The sequence below is a fragment of the Mastomys coucha genome, unplaced genomic scaffold (assembly GCF_008632895.1).
Source record: "Mastomys coucha isolate ucsf_1 unplaced genomic scaffold, UCSF_Mcou_1 pScaffold15, whole genome shotgun sequence".
In the NCBI taxonomy this organism is placed as follows: Eukaryota; Metazoa; Chordata; class Mammalia; order Rodentia; family Muridae; genus Mastomys; species Mastomys coucha.
Window position 1 is genome coordinate 108,227,907 of NW_022196897.1, and position 22,206 is coordinate 108,250,112.

A 22,206-nucleotide genomic window follows, 5' to 3' on the forward strand; every position below is an offset into this window, starting at 1 on the left:
GTAATCTTTTTATTATATTTTAAGAAAATGCTTAAGAACATTTTAAGTGGTATAAAAAAGACTAAGATAAAAAAATAAAGTTGTTGAGGTTGCCTCATCCACCACATATGTATGAATGTGTGTGCCTGCTTTATGTCATTGCTAACCCCACATCCCCTCCTTGGATCTCTGATCATACTGCCAGAGCAGACTTCCACACAGAACATAGTGTCTTCAGCAACAGTGACATATCACGTAGTTCTAGCTTGCAAACAAGAGCAGAACAATAATCTGGATGGTTTGTGGGGTCTCTTTGTGAAATCTTTTTCTTAGAAAGGTTTGGTAGGATGACTTAAGGCCCACCGTCATCCATTCCAAGTACATGCCAGCTGGACTCAAGCAGCTAAGGGGATGCTAACATGAAACATGGACAAGGCCCAATACAGAATAAAAATATCTTCACACTTCTAACAACTGTTTTGTCAGAAAGCAATGCTGTGTAGAGCAACATCTAAGGAATATACTACCCCATTTAGCCAACTGTAAGCGAGTCCCAGTTGTTTTCCATGAGATATCTTGCTTCCTGATCCTGGGGTGCTGCTATTATGGGGCTGTTGCACAGCATCTTAGTGGGATAGACTCACACTGCTTAGCTGGGCTCAGGCTAAGCAGGGGACATGGCTGTACTCTGTCCTTCTGTGGAATTGACTCTCTAGTTGTGACATACTCTGGATCAGCACCCTTGCCTTTCCATCAGTCCCTGTAAGGACACTGTACTCTCTAATGGTTTGGCGTCAGCTGCACGGCCTATCACTCCTGAGAGCATGCAAACACCAACACACCAAGGAGGCTTGCTGTCCCAGACCATGAGGGAAAGTAGACACATCAGGATTGCCCCATGCATTTTTGCCCTCTCATGGATCGGTGTCAGCTCCACACTGCAGCACTCACCACAGGAGCCACACAACCATTCCTCCCCAGCTCAGCTTTGATTCTGTCAGTCTTTGTTCACCAATCTCGTTGGTGAATTTTCCTGAGGAGAAGAGGACAAATGCCTCCTTGCCCTAGGTAGGACACCTAAAGCAGACCTAAGAAGGGATTCCATCCTGCTCTGGTGTAGTGAACTATCAAATTTATGGGGGGAGGGGTATTGTTGTTGTTTTGTTTATTTGCTTGTTTACAAGAACATGGGTGATGGGTTACTTATAGGACATGGATGACTCAAAGACACTGCCTCACAAAAAGCCCATCTCAGCATGGGTGGCGACTCTTAAAAGCTGAATCCTTGGAGCTCCCTGCTCACCTTCTAGACAACTTGGCCAACTACATGATCTTCTCACCCCAGTAGTCGTTTATTTATCGTAAAGCCTTGGGGAAGAGCCTTGTGATTCTTCTTTCAGGGGCTTCTACATTTTAAAATTTTTACTTATTGGGCCTTTTCCCTTCCAGGAGGGAATGTTTCAGTGTAGATGCAATTGTTACCCAATGGAAGTATATTCTGCAAATTTAATTATCCTAATGTTGTTATAGTCCCAGACCGTGTTAAACACAGGTCAAGAAACATTTGCTAAATAAATAAACCTACTAGATTGGTGTTAGTTTTATGTTAAAGTTAGGTGTAGAGTTTTAAGGCTTTCTGGTCAGAAATTCTTAACTGGAAGGCCTTGTTGGCACATCCAGTCTAGGCTGTAGTATATTCAGTACAGTGTGATGGTTCAGAGGAAGAGCTTCGGGCCCAGCCAGTCCACTTGGTTTGGTATTCTTGCTCTAAACTCACTAGTTCTGTGAATTTTAGGAAAGTTACTTAACCTTTCTGTGCCTCAGTTCCCTCATCTATAAAACAGAAACAGAATTTCCAACCTCCCACATTTACTGAGGGGATTAAATGGAATAACACATATACTGTACTATAAACACTGTGCATAGTTGTCTCTGTTGAGTAGAGCTTCATATTACATACCAATAAGGATTCAGCAATACTATATCACTTAATGGTCAAATAATTTTGAAAAGATTATAAGAATTCTGTCTAGAGAGGTTAAATGAATTCTGAAGAACAACTCCTTCAAGAATGAAGTCAAGTGCTAGCAGTGGTTCAGGTTGAGCACTGAGGAGAAGTGTGTGTGTGTGTGTGGGGGGTGGCATGAGTGAATTCTTCCCTGAGATAGGGCATTTGCCCACAAGATTCCAAACCAATGGTTCTGAAACCGGTCAAGCAGCATTTAATGTTACTAAAACATACTGTGCTTACTTGAATTCCAAAGACGTGAAGGTCTGGGAGTAACAGCACGGAAAGAAGTGGGCCAAGAAAATCTTGAAAATGCTTAGGCATTCATGGTCACTCCTGCACAGTTCTGGGTGTGGGAGGGAAACTGACCTTCATGACAATGGACAAATGGGGACATTCAGCAGTGAGGATAATGAGAACACTGTGGTTATGCTGTGGGAAGTCTCGTATCTGCTCAGCTTCAGATGTTTCAGAACCTGGGTCTTCCTCCCTCTGCCCTCAGTTTTGTTACTTTAGAAGATAGCGCATCAACTTCTCCCCAAAGGACCACTCCCACTTTAAGGCCAAATGGTCACGCGCCTGCTTTGCTCTCTTCCCTCTCAAGGCATACACTATCCAGAGAAGTCTTGATGGTCAGTAAAACTTAACAATTCAAAGAACCGTTTCTCTCTTCTCTGCTTGGTACTATCACCTTAGAAAGTGGAACCTGAAGGCTGTATTTCCTATGTGGATGTGCTGTAGAAAATCACCAGAGAAAACTTTAATGAAACAGAGATTTATGAGTCACTATGAACAAGCCAGTTTTAGACAGTACTTCCTTATCTCTAGAGTGATTTTGTTTCTGCTCAGCCTGTAGGATCAGACTGTGCATAGTATTGTCAACCACTAGGCAAGTTAAAATGCAAAAAATACAGGAGTCATTTGATGGACCTAAACTCTCAGCTCTAATATACCTAAGGAACAATATCCAAACCAGATTTCTTGAAAATCATCAAACTCATTCTCTTAAATTCAAACAAACCTAACTGAATTCACTAGTAATTGAAGAACCAAAGAGATCTAGTTGTTGAATACCTAGCATTTTACTCAGTGTTGAAATAGGGAGCAGATCATTATAAGTTATTAAAAAGAGAGACTAGGGCTGGTGAGATGGCTCAGTGGTTAAGAACACTAACTGTTCTTCCGGAGGTCCTGAGTTCAAATCCCAGCAACCACATGGTGGCTCACAACCATCCACAATGAGATCTGATGCCCTCTTCTGGTGTGTCTGAACACAGCTACAGTGTATTTACATAATCTTACATAAATCTTTTTTTTTTTTTTTAAAGAGAGGCTAAACTATGGAAAGACAATCGAAGTCTATTTTCATAACTGAACAACGATACAAACAGAATGTATAAATGTGTGGATGGTGCCCCAGGATGTCGGGCCAAGAGAACATTCGAGGAAATCTCTCATCTCTCTGGAAGAACTTAGGTGTGTGTCAAGAATTTTTAAGTGAGTGGGCAGGAGTAATAGATTTGCTAATGGCGTGGGTACTGATTCTCTGCCTTCTCATGTGCCCTCGTCATCCTGTCTCACTTCCAAGCACATTGCCTGGCACAGAATGACAAATGAAAACAGAACTGAGCTCTTTCCTCAATGAAATCCCCATTTCCAGTTCAGCCCAGTCACTACTTGTTCATTTATTCATTCATTTAAAAGTTTTTTTTTCTTAAGAACAATCCCCATCTTCCGTCTTTGAAGGGTTTAAGCCAGAGATAGAAATGCAGCTCAGTTGGCAGAGCGCATGCGTAGTATACGTGGAGCATATCTAGGTTCTAGTGTCCAGCACTACGTACATCATGCATGGTCGTACTCATATGTGTTTCTGTATTAGAGGAATATTCTTGTCTTTCTCGTGAAATGTCACAAGCCTGTCCTCAGTTTGTCTTTCTCTCAGCATTATCCTCCAAGTTTCCACAATAGTTTACTCAACTCTGAGCAGCTAATGGCATGCGCTCGCGCGCACATACACATACACTCTCTGATCAGGCCCAACCACCTGCCTTATTAACTCCACAAGTGTTCGTGAATACTCACGCACATACACATATACCTATACATGTATGTATAGACTTACATACAAACAGGCACATACATTTGGTGGACGGGGCAGAGCCTTGGATGCAATACTTTATTCCTTCTTTCTGGCCTTCTTAGACCTTCTTAGATAAAAGTTCTGTAGAAAATTACCTCGTAGACAAAATGTTTACACAAAAGAGGAATTACAGAAGGATGTTGATATTAAGTACAAAGCAGTGTTTCACTCTATTAGCTCATTATTTCAACACCACAGTTTCACATAGCCTCGATCTATCATAGTGCACATTTGTGGCTTCATCCTTGAATCTGACCTAGAATGAAAGTGTTTCCTTGATCACAAATCTGTCCCAAGCCTATTTTTCTTTTTAGTGTTATTGTGCAATGTATTCCTTATCATGCAGCCTTTACTTACTATTATATGAGTGGGCACATTCTATTCTTGATTCTAACTTTATTATATCTTTCTGGCAAAACAACTAAAAACATCTCCTAAAACTTTCTTCCTAAAATTATTTGAATCAAATCAGAAATTCTATAGCATCATTAGTTCATCTAAACAGCATTAAGTCATGAAAGTTCATCTTCATGTTGATCTGCAGGAAATTTGCTCAATAGGGTGGGCTGATGCCCAGGAATCATTAGGCTATGGAATATTGACAGGAAAAGGCATGTCACTAGCATGAAGCAATCCTGGGATAAAAATTTCTGAAGGCCCTTGCAATTTAGAGCTTACCCATCGTAGCTATGCAAAGTGGTTGGCTATCTCCAGAAAACTTAGCCTGCTTTTAGCCTTTCCTAGATGGCTCCTGACAGGAAGCCAGGACAAGAACTCAAGGCAGGAACTTAGAGGTAGGAACCAAAGCAGAGCTCACAGAGGAATGCTGCTTACTGGCTTGCTTAAGGACCTCTCTTATAGAGTTCAAGCCCACCTGCTAGAGATGGCACTGCCTATACTAGAATAGGTCCCACTCTATCAATTAGCAATCAAGAAAATTCCCCACAGACATGCCCATAGGCCAGACTGATTGAGGCAATTCCTTCTTCCCAGTTGAGGTTCCTTCTTCCCAGAAGTGACAATGAAGAACAGCACTGACAATGTCATTATAAAACAGACCTATGAGAGTTAGATGTCTCCTCCCACCATCTAAGGAGAGAGTGCAAAGGTACATGAAATAGGAAGTAGGCCCTCACTGGTCCTGAGTCAGCCAGTATCTACATCTTTGCTTTCTAGGCTTCCAAAACTGTAAGAGATAAAGATCTGAATGCAAGTCATGCACTTACCTACGTGAAAGCAAAGCACTCATATATATAAAACGAGATAAATAAAATCTTTAAAGGGGTTGGAGAGTTAAGAGTTAAGAGTCCAGGGTTAGGGGCTCCTCCACCATGACAGATCAGACCTACTGTGACCAGCTGGTACAGGACACTCCTTTCCTGACAGGCAAGGGTCGCCTGAGTGAACAACAAGTAGACAGGATCATCCTTCAGCTGAACTGCTACTACCCACAAATCCTTACCAACAAGGAGGCCAAAAAGTTCAGGAACTCCAAGGCACCCGTATGCGTATGGCTCTGTGACCTCCTGAGCCACCTACAACAGCATGGGGAATGGCACTGTCAGGAATTTTACCGAGCTCTGTACATCCACCCACAGCCCCTGCACAGCCACCTACCCAACCACCACACTCCTCAAAACTCAGATTGCAGAGAGCTGGACTGGAGCATTGAGAGCCGAGAGCTGAGTGACAGGGGACCCATGAGCTTCCATGGCTTCCTGTCCTTGCCTTCTCACCTGTCATCATTGATCGGCATGTTAGCCGCTACCTGCTGGCCTTCCTGGCAGATGACCTCAGAGGACTCTGATGAATCCAGACTCTGGGCCTTACCTGCTGCTTAACCAAAGAATCCCCTGGCCACCCACTGTGGGGGACTGTACTTCTTTTTCTAAATACTTATTTTTTTTTAAAGATTTATTTATTTATTATATGTAAATACACTGTATCTGTCTTCAGATGCACCAGAAGAGGGCATCAGATCTCATTTCGGGTGGTTGTGAGCCACCATGTGGTTGCTGGGATTTGAACTCATGATCTTCAGAAGAGCAGTCAGTGCTCTTCCCCGCTGAGCCATCTCACCAGCCCCTAAATACTTATTTTTTAACATTTATAATTTCTACACGAACACATCATCTTCACTCTATAAGGTGCTTAATATTAAATGTTCCAGCTGCAAAAAAAAAAAAAAAAAGAATCAGGGTTAAGAGTGCATACTGCTGTTTTGCAGAGGAACCAAGTTTAGCTCTGAACACCACATGGAGTGGTTTACAGACATCTGTAACTGTAGCTCCAAGGGATCTAATGCCCCTGGTCTCCATGGGCACTTGCAGACACACACAGACACACACCACAAAAATCACACATCTTATTTTTTAATGGAAAAATATAATTTTGCTACTGCTTATTATAACCTGAATAACTCGTGGTTCTTTGCTAGAACACCCTGACAATATGATAAGACTACATAGAGACTTCAGACAGTTTCATACAATTGAGTGTGGAACCCTGAGGAAAATCTAGTGGAAGCCTCAATTGCAAATGTCTGGTCCTCCAAGGGCCCGCGGCCTTCATTTGCTGGTTCTGGACTCCCTCTAGTGGTCCATGCGTTTGCTGCTTTAAATAGTGCTCATGAAATTGCCAAATTTGGAGTCGTAAACCAACAAAAGGACCACGGAACTGTTATTATGTTTTTCTTTTCAAGGTTTTCATTTTCTTTCTTTCTTTTTCCCCTTTGAGAAGTTTCTCCATTCTGTAGTTTAGGCTTGCCTAGACCTCACTAAGTAACACAGGTTGTGGAAATTGTGATAATCCTTATGAAGGCTCCCAAATGTTGGGATATAGGTATGAACCATCACAGCCAGCTTAGAATGGTTTATTACAAGATTGTAGGTATGATGAAATCAGATGCACGGATGATTAAAACAATACATTGAAAATGGCCTCACTCAGAGGAGCAGGATGGGTTAAGGCTGCCTGGGAAACATAATCTATAGTTCTACTGGGAATGAGGGAATGAGAGTTGAGGGCCCAGAAACAGAATCCCTTCTTGATATTTGTGACATAAGGATGGGAGTGACTGTTTTAGTGAGGAAGTCGTGTATTTCTTGGCCAAGGTCAGAGAACTTTAGTCTGGCCCTGAACGGGATCAGTCACTCCATGTAACACAAAACAACACGTATTCTCCTCCACATCATATTCCTACGAGCTAAGCCTTTACCTCTGTTTTAAATTACTGCAGAAACCTGTTAGGCAAAGTTAGCTCTAATTGCCTCAGTGGGCGTCGGTTAGAGCCATCAGCTATACCTTTCATGCGACCATGGTCAAAATATGTAGAGAAAAACCTCTTAAGACCACCCCATTAAACTTCCGTTTCCTGATCAGCTCAATATCACAGCTATCCACAAGTACGCTAGCTTTCACATACATCCCTTTACATATTGAAGGTAGTTATTATGTCTTATTATATCTTCTTTCTCATGTCTAGACATTCAAAGCTTTTTGGAACGAGAATAAAAGATATTTCATGAGGTGCGAGCATCATGATTAACTTGGCAGGTATTTTATTTACACCTTGTTTATACCTGTAAACAGGTTACACTTTGTCAGCAGCTTGGGTTTTTTTTTTTTTTTTTTTTTTTTTTTTTTTTTTTTTTTCCCTTAAGAAATCTTTTTGGTTTTGGTTTTGGTTTTGTCGAGACAGGGTTTCTCTGTGTAGCCCTGGCTGTCCTGGAACTCACTCTTGTAGACCAGACTATCCTCCAACTCAAAAATCCGCCTGCCTCTGCCTCCCAAGTGCTGGGATTAAAGGCGTGCGCCACCACTGCCCGGCAAGAAATCTTTTTACTTCTCAAAATGAAAACTCTTGTGGCCTAATGGAGCAGCCGTCTGACGGCTGTCAGATGCCAGCGGAGACCTTTTCCTTGGGGTTCTAGGACCGACCACCCGGCGTCTGATGTTTACCAAGACCCAGCCTTTTCTCACTTTCCCAGAAGTCCTTTCGACCGTCAATCAGCGGCTTGTTCCTTCATGGCGCATGCGCGCCACCTGCATCCGGCAGCCGGGGGAATTGCTGCCCGGCTTTTCCTAGCGTGGTTTTCCTAGTCATGGCCCCGGACTCGGGGCCCTACCCCGACGGACAGCTTCTGAAGCTGCTGCCGGTGGACCCCCGGGACCGGGGCACCCAGCGCTGCCGCCTGGGGCCGGCCGCCTTCCGCCGTTTGGGTGCGCGCCTGGGCTCGCCGCTGAGGATCTCGTTGCCCGCCGGCGGCTGCTGCCTCTGCACGGCCTGGCCGCGGCACGACGGGGCGGATGGCTTTGTGCAGCTGGACCCACAGTGCGCGAGCCCCGGGGCCGCGGCGGCCACGGGGAGGATCGGTATGGACTGTCTGCAACCTGTGCCCTGTCCTCCCCTGCGGCGCCTAGAGGTGTGGCCGGTGCTGCGGCCGCAGGCGGGAGCCCCGAGTTCCGCCGCGGTGCTGGAGGTAGTGCACGAGCTGCTGCGCAACCGACCCGTGTCTCGGGGACACGTGGTGGCCACCCCGCCGGGTGTCCCGGGCCCTGTAGCAGCTCTGCACGTAGTGGGCGGGACACCGGATCCAGAGCCCGGAGGGTGGGTCACACCGCATACCCGCATCACGCTCAGCGACAAGCCTCCGCCGCAGGTCGAGCCTCCCGGGGAGGTGACCCTTGGGGGCTTGTCGGAGACGGCTGATTCCCTGCGGGAGCTGCTCCGCCTGCCGCTGCGCTATCCGCTCGCTTTAGCTGCGCTAGGGCTGGCGGTGCCCCGCGGGGTGCTCCTGGCGGGACCCCCGGGAGTGGGCAAGACCCAGTTAGTGCGAGCCGTGGCGCGCGAGACCGGCGCCGAGCTGCTGGCGGTGAGCGCCCCGGCGCTGCAGGGTTCCCGGCCCGGGGAGACCGAGGAGAACGTGCGGCGCGTCTTCCAGCGCGCCCAGGAGCTGGCCAGCCGCGGGCCCAGCCTCCTCTTCCTGGACGAGGTGGACGCCCTGTGTCCCCGGAGAGGCGGCCCCCAGCGAGCTCCCGAGAGCCGCGTGGTGGCCCAGGTGTTGACGCTGCTGGATGGCATCCACAGGGACAGAGAGGTTGTGGTCGTGGGAGCCACCAACCGGCCAGACGAGTTAGACCCAGCGCTTCGAAGGCCGGGGAGGTTTGACCGAGAGGTAAAGTTCCTGAAAGCTCCCCTATTTGGAGGGCCGGGTCAGGCAGGATTTGTAGATCACTTGTGACATGCAAGCCAGAACCTGGGTTCAAATCGTTCTGGGAAGCAGGATGGTCATTTACTGTGTTGAAGTAACCAAGCCTGTTGCAGCATATTAAACTGAAATAGCCTTTGGAATGAGAACTTAGTCACAGTAAGAGAAGGCAGGGAAGGTAAATAAAAACAGGCAGAAGCCCCTAAATGTATTCAAATGTCAGGATACCAGCTTCCTGCCCTACATTGACTTCCTAAGTTGTCAGGGCTGGCTTTCTTAGGAGCTTTGGTCCTCATGTGATTTTGTTTTTTAATTTCTAAGGAATTATTAGTAATTAAATGATATTTAAAATTTGTGGTAGGATTCTCTTAAGGCTTTTAAGGACCTGAGATTTCTTCCTTGCATCATCTATTAAAGGGCCCTGCTTCCAGGGACCTAGATTATCTAGTCTGTTATTTGATCCCCTGACTGCCAGAATTTGGTGTGTTCTTAACGAAGACTTCTTCCATGAAATAGAGTTTTCATTGTGGAAATCTCCAGCCACTGTTGTTCCACTGGACAATTATCATTTTCTTGTACTCATAATCTAGGGTGTGATTAGAAGTTCATGATACACGTTTCAGAAAGGTTTGCTGAGCGACTGTTCATACTGGTTAGGATGCTTTCAAAGAAAGATTTTAAGTTGTCTACTTCTAATTTCTCTATTTTTTGCTTTGCCTGTAGGTTGTCATTGGGACTCCCACCCTTAAACAAAGAGAGGCAATTCTGCGAGTGATTACTTCAAAGATGCCCATCTCCAGCCATATGGATTTAGGTCTTCTGGCAGAAATGACAGTTGGCTATGTGGGTGCTGACCTGACAGCTCTCTGCAGGGAGGCAGCCGTGTGCGCCCTTCTCAGGAATGAGAAGGTAGGTGTTCACCTGTCGTTAGCTACGGTAATCTTTCGGATTGATATGACAGGTTAATGTGGGGTTAAAAAAGGTGGTAAGTGCATTCATTCCCTGGCAGGTAGGCTCCACAACTGTTTCCATGTGTATGAAAACATACGTATACAAATGTAATCTCATAACTATATTTGCATCTTAATTCCATATAAATAAATATATGACTAAAGATGAGGGTACATGGCTGAGTCTTCCAGGAAAGTCTCCATGGTGAGTTTTCCTCACTGCCACAGTTAATCCCCCTAGTGCTAGAGCTTGGAGCAGCCAGGAAAGACAGTGTCCCTCAGAGTAATCAGATAGATTTGAATTTAAAGCTTTTAAGCAGCTACTCAGACTTACACAGAAAGGTGCAAAAGTGGTGCTAAAACTTTTTATAGCTTTCTCCTGGATTGTCCACCTGTAACATTCTCCTGGGCTTGCTTTGACATTTCTTTCTTTGCATGTTTGAATTTACATGTGTACACGTGTGCATAAGTTTGCATGTGTGTATGTGTTTCTGAGTCTTGAGACTATTCCACAGCCATGATACGACAGCTAGATCTTCAGTCACTCATGGCGATTAACATCACCAAAGTTAACTTCGATTTCTAGAATAAGCCAGTATCTACAAGATTTCTTCATTATCATGATACTGTTTATTATTATTATTAATAAATATTTAAGGGAGAAATGAAGTTTTCTAATTCAAGAAAAGTTGAGTACTTGGAATTTTTTTAAAGGTTATCATTGATTTTCAAATCTTAATAGTAATTACTTTAAAAATATATAGGGTTATCTTAAATATAATATTTTGTATTACTATTATTTTGAAAATCAAATCATTTCGTATATGATAACCTGAGTTGACCTCTTCAGCAAGTAATAATTTTAGTAGCTGAGGCTTTTGGGATGTTTCAACTTCATTCGTAGCATCCTAAATTATTTTACCTAATTAACTTATGTCTTTCCTAACTTTTCCATTATTTTCATTCTAATACTGAAGGTGGGAAAAAGTTATGTGAACTTCTGAGTTCTCATCTTGATGGATTTGGTACCAAACTGCTTAATGCTTTAACGAGTCCCTGTGTAAAAGTGTGAAAATGTATGTCCCTTGTGAGAAAGAGTGAGAGATCCAGAGAGGAAAAGGGAGGCACATTTAGAGTTCCCTCTGCTTTGTGAGGTTCCAGGCTTGATCTTAAGCATCTCTGGTTTAGGTGGACCAGTCATCTCACTGCTGCTTGAGGAGGGCCCTAAGTCTAGTCACCACAGGTGATGGCTGAGTTCAGAAACAGCCCGGAGTGGGGGGTGCGGGGAAGGAGAAGGGACAGACATCTGGGAAGGTACCGCTCATCTTTTTTCCCCCACTAGGCAGGTGAGGGGCTCTGTCTGTATCAGGGCAGAAAAGGAATCCATTAAAGTTTTCCTGAATTGATCCAACTAAGGAATTAGAAACACAGTTTAATTAATATAGAAGAGAAAAGATTTAGCTCCTGCAAGGTGATGAGAGTCAAATGGAATGGCGAGCACACAATTGGTCTTGAAGTGAGATTTCCAAATGGTAGTTGGTATTCTCTAAACATTAATTAGAGTCCCAGTACCCAGGATCTAATTCTGTAAGCCAGCAAAGCAGAGAAACAAAACAAAAGTCTATGAAATGTGCCCATAAGTCTTTTCATCAACAGTAGAACAAACATACAACAGTGACTAGTTTGTCAGAATGTTTCTGCATAAAACATTCAATTGACACTAAGCAGGATGACAAAGTATAAAGAAAGTGAGCTTTGCCTAAAACACTGTGTTAGGGGTGACAGCTGCTAACATTTTAAATAATAGTGTTCAGAATAGGTCTACCATAAGTATCCATTTTCATGGTCTTTTATAAATGGGGTAAAATAGATAAAAGTTGAAAATGAGAATTTGTAGATGACCCAATACTAAGAATTTGATATGAAGGCAAATTATTCAATAGGTGAACTAGAAATGAGCATAAGGAGCTTTTAACTAGCCAAAATTGTGTTTCCCTGGAATGGTAGGGAAAAAAAATCACAAAGTAGCATAAATACCTGGTGTTACGGGGAAGAAGAACAACAAGGATGTGGCTTGCTGATCTGAACATTTAGACATGGGCAGACAAGCAGACTTGCTCACATAAGCGCAGGATAAGGCTTTCAGCCCATCTCCTTCATACGGACAGAACTTTAAAGACAGTAAGAAAAGACCAGCAAAAGTCCATCTCCTTTTAAGTATTTTTTAACATTTTATTTTTGAAATCATTTAAATATTATTGGAAAGTTGCAAAATATTTAGAGAGAACTTCAAACAAACCCCTTTACCCAAAGTCATAGTTTTTAACATTTGCTCAGTTAGCATTATCATGTTCTCTCTTGCCCGTGTGTGTGTGTGTGTGTGTGTGTGTGTGTGTGTGTGTGTGTGTTCGAGTGTGCACACACATGTTTTTTATTTTATAGGAGCCATTTGAGAATACTTTTTTCAATCTGAGATTTGTGGCATTAACATGAGTGACTCAGGTTGGTTATTTTATAGAATGATCAGATTTCAGGTGTACATCGCCGTTGAGAGCAGTACAGTCGGCAGTGCAGTACAGTACGTCTTTACCATATCTAGGCACAAGATCGCTGTGGGCTGCTCATCAGAGGCTAACTGACCCGCCATCAGGGCAGTGGCTAGTTCTCCACCATGCAGCTGTTATCTTGTTTGCTACTAGTAAAGAAGTGTGCGAGGAGACACCCTGAAACATAAAAATGTCCTGTTGGCAGTGTTCTTACTCAGAATAGCTTTTATAGAACTTGAAAAAATGATGACTTTCTAATCCTGTTATTTTTCCTGTTTCACTTTGAATTGAAGAAATTTAATCAACACAGTGTTTAGTAGTGTTTCTTCCTGGTTATGGCTTCCATAGAGGACAAACTGTTAACAGCTGTAGCTGTCAGAATTTAAAACTGAATGAGTGAGCTCAGTGCTTCCACTTGGAGGGAGTGGTTGATGAAGATGCTTGAACTTAAGAAAATAATAATTAGATTTACAAGTTCAAAAGAGCATTGAGGTTTTTTTTTGTTGTTGTTGTTGTCTTTTTTTATTTGTTTTATTTTGAGTTTCTTATGCATTTGTATATACTATAGAAAAAAACCTACCTAATTTTTGGCTTCATTTTTCTTTATGTGATATATTTCTTCAGAACCAAGACAGTCCTAAAATTGAGGAAACAGATTTTCTTGAAGCTTTTAAAAAGATTCAGCCCTCATCATTTCGAAGTTCCATTGGACTGATGGACATCAAGCCTGTTGGCTGGGAGCAGATAGGTGGACTTGAAGACGTAAAGCTGAAGCTAAAGCAGGTATCGGTTATTGATCAGCTTATTCCGGCAGAGTCCCAGAGAGGCCTTCTGTGTCTATAGTGAAAATGCTGTAATCCAACTGCACTAGCCCTCTTACCCAAATTTCTGGTCATGTGCTCTAGTCTTTATTCAATGAGACTTCTGTAGACACTACTTCTTGTGCTTCCTTGTCTCAGTCTGTTGATCTTTTGCTTTAAAGAGTTCATTATAATCTAGAACACAGGTCAGCAGAATTCCTGTGGTAAGCTGGATAGTAGATGCTTTCATTTTTGAGACACGCAGACTGTCAGCTGTTCACAAGCCACTACAGTTTGAGAGCAGGTAAATAAGAACGTTTGGCCTGTGTTTCCATGGTTCTGCATCTGTGGACGCGGCTGTACCATCTGCACTGAACAGATTCAATATTTTTTCTTGTTATTTTTCCCTAGACCATGCAGTATGCCAACTCTGTGCATGGTATTTATATTAAGTATTATAGCTGGTAGATTGCAGGTTATGTGCAAGAAGTATGGGTTTTTTCCTCCACCGTGCTGGAGGTTGAAGTTATAGGGAACCTTTCCCATGGTCTGTGTTATTTAACTTTCACAGTATTGACACCTAAGAGACATCAGCCACACTTCTTTTGATGGCTTCTGTTCGCCTGCTTGTAGCAGTTTCCTACCTTTTTGGGCACTCTTCGCCCTTCCTTAGATGTTGATGCTCTGAGAGATTTATGGACATCTTTCTTTTCTTTAAAAATTATTTTTATTTTATGCATATCAGTGTTTTGGTCCCATGTATACATTGGCACCACATGCATGCTTGCTGCCCATGGAGATCAGAGGAGCATGTGATATTCCCTGAGACTGGAGTTATGGACGGTTGTGAAACACCATGTAGGTTCTAAGAGCAAAACTTAGGTCCTTTGCAAGAGCAACAAGTGCTCTTAACCACTGAGCCAGGTCTCCCGTCCCAGATACCCTTTCTGCAGTCCAAGGTGATTGACAGGGTCTAAGATTGGTCTTAGCTGTCCCTTGAGAGGTCTTGGGTAGACTTTTCTTCATGTCATCAGGATTGCTTAGCTGCCCGTCTGTTAGATGACCACAGAGCTGTCAACATGTCATGTGCAGGGTCCATCTAATGCCAGGTGTAGGATATACACCTTTAATCCTAGCACTTGGGAGGTAGGGGCGGGTGGATATCTTTGAGTTTGAGGCCAGCTTGGTCTACATAGTAAATTCTAGAACTATCAGGGCTCTGTAGTGAGACCTTGTCTGAAAAAACCAAAAGGAAAGAAACAAACAAAAAAATAGAGTCCAGCTAATCAACTCCCCCACTCTACCTAAAATTCCCAGTCTCAGTCAACGCAATCAACCAGCAGTTCCCTGTCAGCAGTATGGCACTAGGACTTTGTAAAATGCAATGTCTTATGTTTCAGTGACCAATCTGTCCTTGATGTCTTCATTGGGTGATCTTCCAGCCTTCCAGTGTACTCCATATTTTTCTGCATTGCCAATTGGCCTATTGTCTGTTTCTCTGTGTTGGTCTGCCTCACTTCATCCCCATTGCTTCTGCTCACTGATAGGGCAGCATATTCGATAGCTTCATGCATCTCTTTTTGTGACATCTCTTCTCCTAGGAGTGCCTGTTCCTGCCTGGTTGTTAGTTTAAAAATCTTTCTCCTTCAGAACAGAGCTCCCCCTTACACTCTTCTTTCTTTCTTGAGGCCAGTGTTGGTTCTGCCATCTCACTAAGAGTAATCACACAGGTTCACTGCTAACTTTTCTAGCCTGAGCTTCTGGGTCTGTAAAATGATGGTAAACACATTTGGCTCAGCAGTGGCTAGGGCTTCTTCATCCTTCAGTAACATTTCTTGAGTGCCTGCTTTAGGCATGAACCAATGCTGCTGATTTTGTTGCAAGAGTAGAGTGGCCAACCCATCGTGAAAAAGGAGCAGTAGAGAACTATAAATGGTCTGAGTAAGGTGGAAGGCAGGCTAGGCTGTGGCTGGGAGAAGGGGGCTCTGCTCTGTGCAGGGTTCTTGGGGAAGATTTCTCCAAGCAGGTACATTTGAGCTAATGACAGAGAGAGAGAATAAGCACATGGGGCTGGAGAGGTGGCTCAGCAGTTAAGAGCACTTGTTCTTGCAGAGGACCAGATTCAGTTCCCCAGATGCATATGGTAGCGTATAACCAACCATCCATAACTCCAGTTCCAGGGGATCCAACAACTTCTGACCTCCGCAAGGACTGGGCATGTACGTCATGTGTGTACCCACATATAGACAAAACAACCAGACACAGAAAGGAAAAGATAATTAAAAATTTAAGAAAGAGTAGCTGCAGATGTTGGGAGAGCATCAGGCATAGCGTGGCCTCACAAGTAAAGTACTCGGGTGCAGATGAGGTGAGTGGTAGGGGCCTCCTGGGCTGTCCTGAGGACAGGGGGCTATTTAAGCCTAATAGGTTGTGAGAAGTGCCAGATGAGGGAGGGATTCGGCATGTGGCTGGTGTACTAACATCTCTCTGTCTCTGCCTCTTTACAGTGTGTTGAGTGGCCTCTGAAGTTCCCTCAGGAGTTTGCTAGGATGGGTCTGACACAGCCAAAGGGCCTTCTCCTGTATGGTCCCCCTGGATGTGCTAAGACCACTCTGGTGAGGGCGCTGGCCACAAGCTGCCACTGCTCCTTCGTATCTGTATGCGGAGCTGATCTCTTCTCTCCTTTTGTTGGAGACTCAGAAAAAGTCTTATCTCAGGTTGGTTTATTTTTAAGTTTTTTTTTTTCCTGTTGTGAAAGGTATGCATGCTTAAGTTTAAAATAAGAGCCCTCTTCCCCATAACCCGTCCACATGCTGCTACTGTTAGGTAGATTTCCTCTCTCTGATTCTGAGTAAAGTAGAGGTGAGGTTTTACCAATCTGAAATTTTATCTTATTTATTTATGTATATGTGTGTGTTCAGGTGGGCTCTGTGCACTTGTATGCAGGTGTTCTTGTAGACCCAGAAAAGTTGCAGATGATTGTGACTCTTTAGGTGTGGGTACTAGGAGGTGAACTCAGGACCTCTGGAAGAGCAATGCTCACTCTTAACCCCTGAGCCATTTCTTCAGCACCTTTATCTTGGTTTTTAAAGTTAAATATCGTCAACACATGGATTTGGTGGTATATAGGGACAAGCAGATCTCTTAGTTCCCAGCTATGCTGGGCTTCATAATGAAATCCTGCCTTAAATTCCATGTTAAATATCTTTTGAGAAGACAATTTTTAAAACAACTATCTATCTTTGGCCCTTGTTTTACTTTTTCTCTAGTTTGTAAACACTTAGAATCTTCATTTTTCTGTCTTAATGGTTACAAACAGGAAAGCGAAGGCAGTCACCGGAACAGCGTGTGACTTTTGTTTTTCTTCCCTCACTAAGGTATTTCGACAAGCAAGAGCCAATACTCCAGCGCTTGTGTTTTTGGATGAAATTGACTCAATCTTGGGGTCTCGCTCAGTCGGCACCTTGGGATGTGATGTTCGGGAGCGAGTTCTTTCAGTTCTGCTGAACGAACTCGATGGTGTGGGAGTTAGGACGGTAGAGAGAAGAGGGAGTAAAGCCAGCCAACAGGGTAAATACCAGGAGCTGGAGACACTGTGAGCACTGTCTGTCAGCTAGACTACACCAGAATTAACTAGCATTCCCGCACGGCTGCTTTTCCCAGGCTGAATTCATCCTACAGATTTACATGAGTTCATTTGAATTCTTGGGACTTTTATAGGGCAGGTAAAAGTTGAGACTTGGACAGAAGAAAGTGAAAAGTCTTATAATTATCTAATATGTGAATTTAATTTTTCTAAGAATGAGGAATATTTTTTATTTAGTGGAGAAGGGAAATTATTCTCTTGTATATATCCCTTAGAAAGACTTATCCCTTCTTCAATTTGTGTGTGTGAAACATTACAAAACAAATTAGCACTTAAGTAACTTTTGGGGTGCCCTGCCTCTGTGAGCCTCTTGTTCAGAAATAGTGGCTTCTTGTCCTGAGCAGGTCATTTCTGACTTCTTTTAGTATAATCATATTGTTTATTTCACATTTTAAAAATCATTCATGGAGGAGCACTTCAACTACTATAATTTGAAGGGACCCATGATAACGGCATCTCAGGATGCTTTACCTTAGCCCATTAGCATGCTGGGAAACGTTGGTGCTTTGAGGGTAAACACTGGAGAACTGCTTGGACTGTTCAACTCAATGAGTGGTTTTGATTTTGGGCCTCACCTTGTCTTTTAAACGGTCTGGGGAGTGTTTGTAGCTCGGTGGCCGAGTAAGTGCCTGGCAGGCCCCACCCCTGAGTTCTGTCCCCAGCACCACATAAACCAGGTGTACTGGTATGCACTGGTAAATTCAGTACTCGGGAGGGAAGTGCAAACCCAGCTTTTAAGGTCAGTTTTGTTGGGTAAAGAGTTTTGGGACAGCCTGGGGTACATGAGACCCTACCTCAAACAGAAACAAATGTTGTTTCTCATCCAAGGTTTGCATAACTGCAGTTGAGTTTGATTGTCACCATTTCTGCCTCTGGAAAGAAGAATAAAAAGTAAATTTCCACCTTTGGGGGTATTGAAAGCTAGACTTTCCAGAACCATACCTGTTCCCCATTAGTCACACATCCTGCCCTTGCAAGCAGCCTCTTTATGGTTGCCGTTCATGGAGTGCTCAGGTGGATTTGGGGACTGGCCAGGTGTTCTTCCATCTGGCTTCTCGCCAGTTCTCACAGGGAGACATGCCTGTCAGGACTAGCCTTTCCTTTCAGATACACGGTAGCTCTTTGTTATGGGGTGGCTTTATACCAAGAAGGTGGCTGGGATTAGGCATAAGCATCCTGGTTCCAAAAGAAGGTGATCCCTTTCAAACACAGTACTTTCTCATATGCCACTTAACTTGAAGGATTTTAGTAAATCACAGTTTGTTGATGTTACTTATGATGTGTTATATGCTTTCCCTCAGAGTGTCAAGAAATTCTTAATCGGAGTGTCATGATTGTTGTGGCAACAAATAGGCCTGATGTGTTAGATGGCGCCTTGTTACGGCCTGGAAGGTTAGATAAGATCATCTATGTGCCCCCTCCTGATCAAGAGGTGAGCAGTGCCTGTTCCCTTTGCACTCAGCGGTGCATCACGTCTGCCTAGTAGCATGTCTGGGTAAATTCCAGACTGGATAGCGGTGGACAGTGTGTCCTCTTCTCACTGTGCAGCGCTGATACTCAGTTCTTTGCTTGGTAGCTCTTCATAAAATCACTTATTTGTCCATGCTGGTTCCCTAGCTCTGCCTTCAGGGAACCATGCCTAGAAGTGACTCTCGTGCTCCCAGCAGTGCTGTGGGCACTGGGTGTCATTGTATCTTAGATGGATGAATCCTAAGGCATTTGAGTCACTGAAAGGGCTTTGGCAGTGGTCTGGGTCTGTGGGGACTGCAGCATGTCCAGTCAGGAAGTGCTTTGCTCTTAAATACCCAGAACAACGGTCAGATGGTGAAGGGCTCCAGGAATTAATTTTTCTTTCCTTGGGCTTTAATCAGGTTTTAAAGAGATATTCTTTTAAGTAAATGTCTGATGCTTCTAAATGTGTCTGATAAATCATATGTTTGTTTCTAAACCTATTCTGATAGCATTTTTGTTTCCAAAAGAGAGTCATCTTGTCTCATAAGGAGAAATGGTTATGACTGGCAACTTCAAAAGTTATTTAAGAAAATATTTGTTTTTCATGATACTGTTTCTACCATTGCTGTGTAGACCATTGATGACTCACTCTCTCTTTCAGAAGCAAGAGCGATATTGTTTGAATATGAACCCACAACATACACCACACACCATACACACCACACACACATATCTTATACACATGTACCGCACCTCTCCACACACTCACACAACATGTACACAGCACATACATCACACACGCACTTTGTAATATGATAAAAAAATTTGAACTTAAAATGTTTACTGTATCAGTGTTGAACATAAATGTTATAACATTGTAAATATTTTTTTTGTTTATTTTCTTCTAGGGCAGGCTTTCTATTTTAAAAGTGTGTACAAACAACATGCCAATAGGGCCTGATGTTTCACTAGAAAACCTAGCAGCAGAAACCTGTTTTTTCTCTGGAGCTGATCTTAGAAACCTCTGCAAAGAAGTGAGTATGCACGGTTTTATTTGGAGGCTGGACTCTTTGAATAGTTTTCCTTTTCTGTAAGCTTTACTAAATGTAAAATTGAGACGAATGCATGGATCTTAAGAATATAGTACTGAGTGACTGGAAAGTGACTACACTTTTAGAACCAGCACTTGTGTCAGGAAGAGGTTGTTAGTATTCCAGAATCTTCCTTCGACCCTTCCTACCCTCTGCCGCTGCTGCCTACCAAAGGTGACCTCTCTGCTCACTCCCACACTGGAGACGAGCTTTGCAGCTTTTGAGCTCTGAGTTTCTACATTCTGCCTTGAACAGTTTGTCTGTGGTGAGAGTGTTCATGGCTACAAGGAGAATTGCCAGGTCATAAAATGTGCCATCTTTTCTTTTATGAGCAGTGCTGCAGGATTCCACTCATCTTAGACTGTATGTGGATTCAGGGTGTTTGTGTTACGCTGCAGTTTGCCTATTTAAGGCTGGATTTTTAATGTGCAGGTAACGATGGCCTATGCTGGATTTTTAGTCACTTTAACTTTCAGTGTTTTTTTGTTGGCATTTAACTATTTTGATGTGACGCCAAGGATTTGCCACCAGATTGCAGTGTTGACAATCACTGTTAGTTTTAATGTGAAGCAGAGTGACTGTTGCCTACTGCTTGTGTCCTTCAGGCTGCCTTGTTTGCGCTGCAAGAACACGGACTGGAAGCGACCACAGTGAGACAGGAGCACTTCACAGAAGCACTCAAGACTGTGAAGCCGTCCTTGACTCGGAAGGAGCTGACTTTCTACGAAAACTTATTTAAGAAAGGACTTTCTAACTTGGAAGATGATTAAATTTTTATTCTATTCAGTTTTTCATATGAAGTGGTTTGCACCTTCACACTTTCATGAGCGGGGGAAAGGAGAGGAGGGGAGGAGAGAGACAGAGAGAGACAGAGAGAGAAAGAGACAGAAAGAGAAAGAGGGAGAAAGAGAGAGGCTGAGAACCTGCCTGATAAGGACCGTCTTACTTCTCTAAGATATATTAAGACACCATAATAGGCAGGGCAGTGGTGGCGCACGCCTTTAATCCCAGCACTTGGGAGGCAGAGGCAGGTGGATTTCTGAGTTCGAGGACGGCCTGGTCTACAGAGTGAGCTCCAGGACAGCCTGGCTATACAGAGAAACCCTGTCTTGAAAAAAAAAAAAAAGAAAGACACCATAATAAAAAGTGTGTGGACAAGGAAGTGGCTCAAGTATCTTGGCCATTATGACAAGCCCTTTTAAACAACTGTCATGGGAGTAATCACGGGACTCCATTTACTGCCTTGCTAGTTCCTTATTGTACTGCTCGCCCTTAATACCTGCATGGAATTAAAATGGTTTAAAAGCAGACTAGAAAAGTCAAATTTGCCTTCAGTCTCAGAATTGACTGGGGTCATGCTAAAAAAAAAAAAAACAAAAAAAATGTGTGATTTTGTTAGGATAGTTATTTCTGATTGGTCGACTATGACTTTGAGGTGTATCATGCTTACGGAAGCTGTGGAGGACTTCAGCATGCTCTAGTCTGGATTCTCCACTCTAGCGTCTGTCACATCCGTCTTTGCTCCTTCCTCCGCACACACTGTTTTCTGAACAGCTTGAGACTACACTAGAGCCTTAAGTCACTTAGACTTGGGGATAACACTGAGAAGTGTGGTTTTGTTGTGAATGTTGTAGAGTAGTGTGGCTCTTCTAACAACCACTCATACACGCCTGTCACTCAAACATGCGGTTTATGGCTGTACGTGCACAGTGCTCTATTATAGCTAGTGTTGAGCATGCGTGCCTCACAAATAAAACTGCCTTATGCTGCAGTTAACTCACAAACTCCGGAAAGTTTAATGCCAACCGCTGTATTTTAATGTATTCGATGTGTTTCTCTCTGTCCCAGCGATGCCCTGTGTGATGATCCTCTGTCAGATGGTTTAGTCTAGGATTACACACTGAGTTTAGTTGTCATGAGTCTTCCATGCCTTTACTTGGAAACAGTTCTCAGTCTCTCTTGGCCTTGACATCTTTGAGAAATATAGATCAGGGTTTTTTGTTTGTTTGTCTGTCTGTCTGTCTGTAGAACAGTCAGCCTTGGACTTGCGTTTGTCAGGGCTTCTTTGGTTGTAGGTTGGAGAGCTCCCAGGTGGCTTTGCTCATGGAGACGTGTGCTCTCCGCAGTGTTGGAGATGTTTGTTCTGAGCACACAGTATTGTTTAGTTTCTCTATTATAAACTTAACTATCTCCCTTCTCTATGTAATTTGAGGTCATCGATCTGTCTGTGTTTTTATTTTTATAGATGCAACTAAAAATTAAAAACCCTTTGGTATTTAACCTTCCTGTCCTTGATTTCCTTTAACCCCTGAGTAATACTAGTACACTGTTGTAGTAAAACTCCAACCCCAATAGTACACTGTTGCAGTAAAACTCCAACCCCA

General features: G+C 43.4%; 1 protein-coding gene and 1 pseudogene across 1 annotated transcript; both read left to right on the forward strand.

The window, feature by feature from the left end:
* The first annotated feature begins 5,458 nt into the window (after positions 1-5,458).
* On the forward strand, positions 5,459-5,934 carry LOC116092337 (annotated as a pseudogene).
* Positions 5,935-8,161: 2,227 nt separating this feature from the next.
* Spata5l1 (spermatogenesis associated 5 like 1) lies at positions 8,162-22,102 on the forward strand. The gene is made up of 8 exons (XM_031371705.1): positions 8,162-9,304; positions 10,061-10,246; positions 13,458-13,616; positions 16,141-16,350; positions 17,011-17,203; positions 18,581-18,711; positions 19,640-19,765; positions 20,428-22,102. The coding sequence occupies exons 1-8, from the start codon at positions 8,231-8,233 to the stop codon at positions 20,590-20,592; spliced, it is 2,244 nt and encodes a 747-aa protein (XP_031227565.1). The 5' UTR covers positions 8,162-8,230; the 3' UTR covers positions 20,593-22,102.
* Positions 22,103-22,206: the final 104 nt, after the last annotated feature.

What these genes read in the sequence shown, in the direction of transcription:
- Spata5l1 (XM_031371705.1), top strand. Translation starts at nt 8,231, where the DNA reads ATGGCCCCGGACTCGGGGCCCTACCCCGACGGACAGCTTCTGAAGCTG. An exon ending in TAAAGCTGAAGCTAAAGCAG is followed by an intron (nt 13,617 to 16,140) that starts GTATCGGTTATT and finishes GCCTCTTTACAG; the next exon opens with TGTGTTGAGTGGCCTCTGAA. An exon ending in TGCCCCCTCCTGATCAAGAG is followed by an intron (nt 18,712 to 19,639) that starts GTGAGCAGTGCC and finishes ATTTTCTTCTAG; the next exon opens with GGCAGGCTTTCTATTTTAAA.